Source organism: Triticum dicoccoides, chromosome 4A (assembly GCF_002162155.2).
Source record: "Triticum dicoccoides isolate Atlit2015 ecotype Zavitan chromosome 4A, WEW_v2.0, whole genome shotgun sequence".
In the NCBI taxonomy this organism is placed as follows: Eukaryota; Viridiplantae; Streptophyta; class Magnoliopsida; order Poales; family Poaceae; genus Triticum; species Triticum dicoccoides.
The window spans coordinates 668,569,715-668,579,587 of record NC_041386.1 but is presented as its reverse complement, the minus strand read 5'-3'; the positions used below and the strand labels follow the sequence as shown (position 1 = coordinate 668,579,587).

Here is a 9,873-nt window from a genome sequence, read left to right as displayed (position 1 = left end):
CCCCAACACACTCAAGAAGGCGGTCTGTGAGCAGAACTCGGTCCCATTACAGGAGAAGAAGAAGGCACGCAAAAGAAAGACTAAGAAGGGTGCGAGCCAGCCGGCACCGAGTACGATCCGTGCTCAGGACGGGCCACCTTCACCGCAGGATATCTCGAGGAGGGTGCATGTGGCGGGTAGGGCGATGCTACCGACAAATATGCTCAATGCTGCAACCGGTGCTATGCGGAGTCTGCATGACATTGTTCTTTCTTTGGAGAAGCGGCGTCTCAGTGAGAAGGATGTGGCATACCCAGTTTTCGCGGCCAAGGTGCCAGAGGGCAAGGGCTTTGTGGATAACTCCATCGGGCGTACGATCGTCCTGCGTTTTGATGACATCCATGCTATGTTGAACCTTCATCCGCTGCACTACACCTTCGTTCGGCTATTTTCGCTGAGTATGGAGATGCGGATCATTCACGACAAGACCCCGGACATCGTGATAGTCGACCCCTTCTACATGCGTGCCAAGATCTTGGGCAGCGCTGGGGACCGGCAAGTCGCGAGTTCTTACCTCGAAGGCGTCATTCTGGCAAACCAAGATAAGGATAACTTCCTCATGCCTTACTTTCCCGAGTAAGTCCTCCCCTCAACCGGCCCGTAACATATGAATTCTTACATTTCGATCGTTTTTCTTTTAACATTTCGTGTTTTCTGCAGTGACACACGTTGCACGCTCATCCTCCTAAGCCCCAAATATTCCATGGCCACGTATTTCGACCCGGACCGTCAGTCGAACGTAGACTACACAAATGTCAAGAAGGTTCTTGATGATGTTCTCCCCGGCTACGCCAAATCTGGAGGCACCTTCACCAGGCCTATTCGTAAGTACGGCAAGCATGTGTTCTCCCACAATACGATGTTCTGCTGCATCAAGCAGCCGCCTGGCGGTCAGAAGGGTGCCTACTACGCCATCCATCACATGCAGGCGATCGTACGGGACCATCATCAACTTCTGCTACCGAGTAAACTCAAAGATTGGGCCGCGAGCGTGTCGGCAATCCAGGACACGGACCCTGCGACAAGAATTCTTTCGCATCCAGTCGGAGTTTGCGGAAATCATCCATCAAGATGTCCTTCGTACCTCGGGGCAGTTCTACCTCAGAAATCAACCGTCCAACAGTGACATCGACACAATGCTACAAATGCAGGCTGACAAGGACCGTTATTTCATGACTCCCACGATAGACGGCGGCTTCATCCACGCTCCGGTCCCTTGAGTCGAGTCGAAAGCAGTGATGCTGTGTCTAGTTCTGAAACATCGATTGGCTCATGTTGTAATTAAACTTTAATGAACTTGTAGTATGTATCTTTGGTTTCGAGAGTCGTTCAACTTAGATGTAATCAATGCTATTAATGTCTTGCTTTTCTCTTCCGATCGTTCTGTTGCATAATTATATATTGCTTATGTATTGTCTGTGAATTGGTATTAACGTTTCGTTTGGCTAGTGCATAGCGATGCCGACGTATGTCGTGTACAAGGGTAAGGATCCCGGAGTCTACGATGACTGGGAGGAGTGTCGGAGACAGGTTCACCGATTCAGCGGTAACAGTTACAAAGGGTACACCACTAGGGCCGAGGCCGAATCTAGATACGCCCGCTATCTAGCGGGAGAGGGGAGGGAGCGTTGGAGGAACCGGATGAAGACGAGTTTCATCGTGATGATGCTCATCGTGATGACCGCAGCTCTCTTCTATGTGATGGTAGTTTAGATGATCGATATCGACTTGTAATGTGAAGACAAACTCGCTACTCGCGGTCTCGAGACTTGTAATATAATGTTCTATCTTTGTTCGGTCTTTTCTATTCAGAGACTAATATGATGAATTGTATTCGGAGACTAATATGATGAATTGTATTCTTCTATTGTATTCGATGAATCTATTGTTGATGTGTGCTGTCTATATTTTGTCAAATTATACATTTTGTAACCTGTGCAAAAATCAGAAAATAAAAAAATAAAAAAAACCTAATATTCATAATAGTGGCGCATCACATGACAGTGCGCCATTAGTATGACAAAGCATACTAATGGCGCATCACTGATAAGTGCGCCATTAATATGCCATGGTTACTAATGGCGCATCCAGTGGTGGTGCGCCATTAGTATGCCAAAGCACCTGGATATACATGGCCCCTGGGAGGCATACTAATGGCGCACCGTGGCCTATACTAATGGCGCACCCGCGGTGCGCCATTAGTATACCAGATACTAGTGGCGCACCAGGTGGTGCGCCATTAGTAAAAAATACTAATGGCGTGCTGTTAATGGCGCACCACAGATGCGCCATTAATGGCCATACTAGGTGCGCCATTAGTAGGGGTTTTTCTAGTAGTGACACTCACCCCTATGAGGGCATGCATGCACGCACACCCTACCCCTATGAGCAGGTTCGAGCGACTGAGCCAGCACATCATCTTGAGATTGACGAAGTCACCACAGACCCCTTCGTAGTCGATAAGAACATCTCCTTCCACTGAAGGTATATCGCTGGAAGGCCGGGAATAAATTCAGGAAAATGCGACCACTAATGTCAAGTCAATGTCAAGTTTGGGACTTGAACTCTTGTGGACAGGGGATAGCACGGTCCTGCCCTCGCCACGCCTAGTGCTTTGATGCTTGTGCTCAACCTCTCAATGAAGCCGCTGGCGAAGCAGAGCCGCTTGCCGGCAGCAAGCGCAATGTGCATGCCACCGACGAATGCTCCGGGGCTCGCAGTGAAGAAGCTGAGCAGCACACGCTGAAGCCGGCAATGTCCGACATGTTCTCTCTTCAGGGTGAATGAAATCAACATCCCACTAGATTTCCCGTCAATAAATCTCGAGCTCGAGGTTGAGGTTCGGGAAGGCTCTGATACATCTCCAAGGTATCTATAATTTATGAAGTATTCATGTCATGTTTACAATTTTTTTATGGTTTCGGTGCACTTTTATATGACTTCTATATGATTTTCATGGACTAACATATTAACCTAGTGCCACTGTCGGTTGTTGTGTTTGCTTGTTTTGGGTTTTTCAGAAAATCCATACCAAACAAAGTCCAAACACGACAAAACTTTTTGACGATTTTTTGGAACATAAGAGACCCCAAAGCTTCGAGGGAGTACCAGAAGAGCCACGAGGAGGTGACAAGGTACTTGGGTGCGGCTAGGGGGTGGCCGTGCGAAGATATGTTGTGGGCCCCCTGTAGCCCCTCTTCGCGTGATTCTAATGCTGGAATTGTTTATATATTCGGAAACTTCCAAAAGTTAACCTAGATGAGTTGTTCCGCCGCCGCAAGCCTTTGTTCTGCAGAGATCCCATCTGGAGGCCTTTTCCGGCACCCTGCCGAAGGGGGAAATCATAGTTAGAGGCCATCTTCATCATACCCGCTGTCTCCATGACGAGGAGGGAGTAGTTCACCCTCGGGGCTGAGGGTACGTACCAGTAGTTCTCTCTCTCTCTTTCTCTCTCTCTCTCTCTCTCTCTCTCTCTCTCTCTCGTGTTCTTGATTTGGCATGATCTCGATGTACCGCGAGCTTTGTGAGTGTAGTTGGATCATATGGTTTTCCCCTCTCTATCTTGTTGTTGTGATCAATTGAGTTTTTACCTTTGAGGTATCACTATTATTGGATTGAATAAGTTTTGGATTTGAGAACACTTGATGACTTTCTTGCATGTGGATACACGTGGTGACAATGTGGTGTTCTATTTTGATTCACTTGATATATGTTTTGGTATTCAACTTGCAGATTATCGTGACATTGAGGTAATCCATGCATAGGGGTTGATGCACGTTTTCGTCCTACTTTGTCCGATAGAAACTTTGGGGCACTCTTTGAAGTTCGTTGTGTTGGATTGAATATTATGAATCTGAAGTTGTTTGATCCATATCGAATAATCTAAATGGAGGACGCCCGTTCGGTCTATATATCAACGGTAGTTTTGATGATATATATCACTTCTGCGTGTGATTTTCCGCCTATTTTTTTTGTGCATGCTTCTAGAGAGACTAATTGTGCTTCCCATAATTAGGCCAAACTAGCTAGAAGTAAGGTGCATGGTGGGGGGGGGGGGTGGATGGAAGATCCACCCGTAGAAAATTTTGATACTCTTTTAAAAGATAATATAATGAGAACCTTGCAATAAAGAGTACATTGATATCAAAAAAGTGCCAGGCGCACCCCCTGACAGAAGCAGGCTATAGCTGCCCATGTGGGCTTGCACGAATCCTAAAGTTGTATGGATCGAACGGCTGAGCATGTAACTTTGATTTTGTTAAATCTCAATCGACTCAAATTTAACCCGTTGCATATAATGATGAAGTCATTGCTTATGACACGCATCATGGATAGATACATTCAGTTTACTACTGTACTACTACTATATTACGTTATATGTTATCCGCCTCACCAACTCATCTTATCGATCAAATGCTGCATTGCTTCTATCTCTCACTTGAGTTGTACCTGCACGTGTAATAGTCTCCCATCTCGCACGAAGCTTCTCAAGTTCTCACTTGATCCATCCAACAACCTGCTACTTCTGACTGACAAACATAAAACATCCGTCGTTGCTTTCGTTTGAAGCTCAGCAGCGTCAGCCCAAGTGGTGTGAAAAGGATAAGTTATCGACGGATCCTTTCCTTGGAGAAGAGGCGTGCAGCCCGCCATTGCTGACCATGCACAACCACCACTCTTCCTCGGCCATATAAATACACCAGCTAGCAGCTAACTCGGAGACCACTCAGTAGACGATCAACGAGAAGAGAAGTTTGAGAACCTACGGTGATCGGTCTATCTCATTCTCGAGAGAGCGAATTTTACTTGTTCAGGCCTTCAGGATGTCGCAGCAGACAGCACAGGCGCCGGCGCCGGTGAGGCTCATCACGGCGTTCGGCAGCCCGTTCGCGCACCGCGTAGAGGTGGCGCTGACGCTCAAGGGGGTGCCGTACGAGCTGCTCGTGGAGGACCTGGCCAACAAGAGCGACCTGCTGCTCGCCCACAACCCCGTCCACCAGTCGGTGCCCGTCCTCCTCCACGGCGACCGCGCCGTCTGCGAGTCCCTCCTCATCGTCGAGTACGTGGACAAGGCCTTCCACGACGACGACGAGGGGAGGGCGCCACGGCTCCTCCCGGCGGACCACTACGACCGCGCCACAGCCCGCTTCTGGGCTGACTTCATCGCCAACAAGTGCTTGAAGCCGCTGTGGCAGGCGATGTGGACGGACGGCGAGGAGCAGGCGCGGCTGACGAGGGAGACCAAGGAGAGCCTGGGGATCCTGGACGCACAGCTGGAGGGGAAGAGGTTCTTCGGGGGCGACGCACTCGGTTTCGTCGACCTCGCCGCATGCAAGCTGGCTCACTGGCTCGGCGTGCTGGAGGAAGTCACCGGGGGCGGGGTGCGCCTGATGAAGGATGGCGAGTACCCTGCTCTGCGCCGGTGGGCCAAGGAGTACACCTCCGATGAGGTCGTCAGTCGGTCCCTGCCGGACAGGGACGAGCTCGTCGCCTACTTCACCAAAAACAAGGAGAGGTACAGGTCGTCGATGGTCAAGGCAGCAGCGGTGCAGTGAAGCGGTAGTGATGAAGAAGCGACCACATCATAGATGTGCTACAGTCTATAAATAAGCAATGCATTTTTTAGATGCAATAAGCATGTACGTACTATTTTGTTCAACACCATATTCATGCATGGTTTTGGTTTGCCAAACTTTCATCACGGGGTAGAGATTTCGTTTTAGCCGCTTTGTCAGCATGCCTCATGTGTGTTTTCTTCACAACTTCGTCACGAGGGTGTACTAGTCCATTTTGTCCCACATACATTGCATAATTTTCTATTCTGTTTTTTCAAGAGTACAGCAAAGACGTACCATATTTTTATAGAAGTGATAAATCATAGTTACAAGAAGTGTGACATGAATGCGCGCAAACGGGTCAATACAGAACACCACTCCAACACCTACGCACACACACATAGGCTAACTTCTCACAAATTGTTGCAAACCACCAACACCGCCACCCGCTTGCCTCCATTCAGCTACTTCTCCTAGTAGCATGCGGGGCTTTCACATCTACAAACCATGCTTGTCTGCCACGTCATTAATCTCCCATCCCAATAACTATTTTTCCCATGCGCGCAACCCTTTCACATCAACAAATCGTGCATGGTTGCCCAATCATTTACCATCACATTACAATCAATTTCCATAATTATTCACACCATCAACCTAATTTTTCATGTTTTCAGCCTATCAACCCGGCATCTCACAGGAACGTCTGGGTTATAGTTTATGGATGGTTACGTCAATATAGGTGCCACAAAAAGACATTGAAATCTTGCGACGGGCCGCCTGAATGGGAGTGAGCAAACTAGTCGTGTATATATGCTACTCTGTCTGGGTGCATAGGGCATGCACGTGCTTTTAGATCGACAATTTAACTAACCAAATATGTATAATATGTGTCAGAAAATATATGTTTAGAAACTTGTTCCATAGATGATTCTGGTGATATGATTTTGATATATCGGTTAGTCAAATTGACTACCTAGAAGCACCGTGCATGCCCTATACACCCAGACGGAGGTAGTACATTAATTAGTACTCCCTCCGGTCCTTTTTAATCTGCACTTCTGAGACTCAAGGTGTTTTGGACCATCTCATCCCGTTCATTTTCACCACAAGATTACATATGGGTCTACGATAAATACGACCTGCTGTTGGATGCATTCGTTCCAAAAATTAATGAGGAATGGATGCGAACCATGGCTATCAAAACTCCCCCTCGATGACCACCTCATCTTCTTCTGCCCGGGCACATGAAACAACACCTCGTTTTACTTCGATCCAACGACACGTGAAAGAATTTGAAGCATAAGATCATGTAAAAGAACAGAACATGGCCACTCTCCGCAAACAAAATCACATTCCAAATCACCCGCAAAATCTTCAATGTCATCCTATTTAATTGGCCCGTCGACATTTGGACCGACCATAGATGGATGAGGAAGGTCAGGGGATGAACTGATGAATCCATGGAAGCGATTTGTTTTATAAGAGGACAAGATTTCAAATTGCAATCTCGTTCGCGCGACAATTGGATGAAGAGCTCCAAGAATAGGTTAGAGGATGGATCTAAGGCATAGATGGATTGTCTCGAGGTTTTTTTGATGTTTGGTGTTGGGTTGGGCATGTTTATTCACGTGCTTCCATATTTCATCCACTAGTGTCGGTTGCTACCCAGATGACTCAGTGAGATGTAAGGGGAGGCTCACCGGGCAACATCAACTTTAGGAGCGCGCCGTGATACATGATTTGTTGGATGCCCAAGGTCACAGGTGTGGGGAATTGCCGACTCAAAGGGTAGGTCCGATGGGGTGCATGATTAGAATTTTGGTGTAGCGGGAGAGAGAATAAACACTAAATAGTAATCCATTGATGAGTGGGTCCCACACGGCGAAAGCATTTTAGATGTTGCAATTATGAAAAAACCATTTTCAACATTTTTTAGTTTTAGTTTTTCTAGCGAAGTGGTTTTCTATATATTTTTCCCGGTCTTGTAATAATCCATCAGGAAATTTAGGCTGGAGCGGTAAAAGACATTGACGGGTTTTACTGGGCGTGATTCGCGTGACATGGGGTCTCTGCGCTCGAGGAAGATGGACGACTGAGATCAGATGGTGGGGGCAATCCGTGGGAGTACCGAATCAACCAATGAGAGTGTGCAGGCCCGCTCTCGCTATCTCCCCCCATGATGTGCTCCGAAAAATTCAGTCCCACGCGGCCAATCTCAATTATCCCGGGCTTTGTCCCACGCCAAGGGTCCGAAATATCCGCGGTTAGAGAGAGAAGGGTTCTTCAAAACTCAAATGAAGAAGAGAGGGACCCAAAGCAACCCAATCTAGAGAGACCCAGATGAAGCCCAGCCAAAGCAGCCACTGTTGTCTTCCTCGTCTCCCCCATCCGCGACTTCCTCTCCCCCGACCACCGTCAGCGCCCCCACCTCCTCTGCCAGATCGACTTGACCAGCTCAGGCCACCACATCCTTCTCCTTCTCTCTGCATCCCTTCCTCCATCCATCCATCCATCCTCGCGCCCGAATCCCTAGCCAGCGGGCGGCCATGGCGACCGAGCGGCGCAGGCAGGAGGTGCAGGTAGCATAGCACAAACAACCCCACCACCCCTGCCGCTGCCGGCCACCTCCCCGGCACGCGCACGCGGCCTCCCCCTCCTCCCGCCGCGGCCTCCTCCTTTCACTCCAACCCAACCACAACCCTAGCGGATCTGACTCCCTCCCCTGTTATAGTTAATCTTGTGCTCCCAAAATATCAGACTTGCATGCCGGTTGAGAATATCATGCATGTCGGCAAGGCTTCTGTTCTTGGGGATACACATAACAGGTAGGACCACTAAGGGTCGAAATATCATAAAGCATGGGGTCCACACAATACGTGGGTCCAGATAAATTTCATACAGACATACTATCCACTCGGACAAGCAGCATGCTATCCACTCGACCAAGCAGTATACCATCCACTCGGATGACAGTTCACCACTCGACCATACACTCGGATATACGAAGACCAGCATGCAGCAAAGCAGTCGGCATCATTCTCATAGTGTGGGCTTGATAGTGGGCTGGCATTATGGCATTCATGCCCCACTTTGTAATATAGGAGGTGAGGGGGTGTCGCACTCTATAGAAGCCACCCCACCACTAGACTAGGGGGGCTTTTTCTTCCACCTCTCTCTCTTTCTCACCATTAGTCTCAGGACATAGCTCGGGCATGGAGATCCGCTCTCCCCTCTCTCTCTCTCTCTCTCTCTCTCAAATACACCATGTAACTCCGTGTTCATGACAGATAAAATAAAGCCTCTCTGGAGCATGAGATGTAGGGTTGTTATCTCCACCATGAGAGGCCCGAACTCGCTAAAACCACCGTGTCACCCATTTGCATCTCGATAGATCATGCTCCATTACCCTATACTTTATTATTGTCGGAATCGTTCCCACGACAGCTGTATCTTACTAGCTAAGGAAGGAGGAGATAAGAGCTAGCTGTCTTACTAGAAATCTCTAGTGATGTGAGCTGTGTGGTGAGCTGTAGTAGTAGTCTCTAGTCAAGTGTTAGCTGGCTGTACTACATAGTTTACGTGTGATGTGAGCTGTACAAGTAGCTAGTAAAATCTAGCAGATATTTATCTACCTTAGTCGGTTTGTAGCACTATAAAAGGAGCTGCACCCCCATCGTTGTAAAACAAGCCACGAGGCTCCAAATGAATAAAAAGCTCCAGTTGTAGTACAAGTGCATGTGTGTGTAGCATGTATATGCAGCTGCAGTTTACTCCAGTCTTCTCATGTTCGTCCTAGCTACTCTCTGATCCTTTACTTTGATCCTGGGAGAAGCTAACTATCCTGTAGTTTAGCTAACATTTGGTATCAGAGCTTTGATTTATGCCAAAATACATGCCACCAAAGGAAGATCCTGGAAGCATTTTGGTGCCAGCGGCAGCAAAAAGAGGCATGTCGCTGCAGTGTCCACTGCTCACACGAAACAATTATGCTTCGTGGGCATTGAGGATGCGGGTGATCCTGCAAGCACACAGTGTGGGGGACGCTGTCATCAAGGACGACATAGACGAGCACACGGATAGACAAGCCATCGCGGTCATCTATCAGGGAATCCTGGAGGATGTACTTCTAATGTTGGCTGAGAATGACTCGGCCAAGAAGACATGGGAGGCGCTCAAGGTGATACATATGGGTGCGGAGAGGCGAAACTTCAGACCTTGAAAGGTGATTTTGAGTTGATTCGCATGAAGGAAAGAGAATCAATGGATGATTTCGCCATGA

General features: G+C 48.2%; 1 protein-coding gene across 1 annotated transcript; it reads left to right on the top strand.

Moving 5' to 3' along the window:
• Positions 1–4,787: 4,787 nt before the first annotated feature.
• On the top strand, positions 4,788–5,808 carry LOC119289644 (probable glutathione S-transferase). Its single transcript, XM_037568923.1, has one exon. It carries the CDS (start codon positions 4,863–4,865, stop codon positions 5,592–5,594), a length of 732 nt encoding a protein of 243 aa, XP_037424820.1. The 5' UTR covers positions 4,788–4,862; the 3' UTR covers positions 5,595–5,808.
• The last annotated feature ends 4,065 nt before the right edge of the window (positions 5,809–9,873 follow it).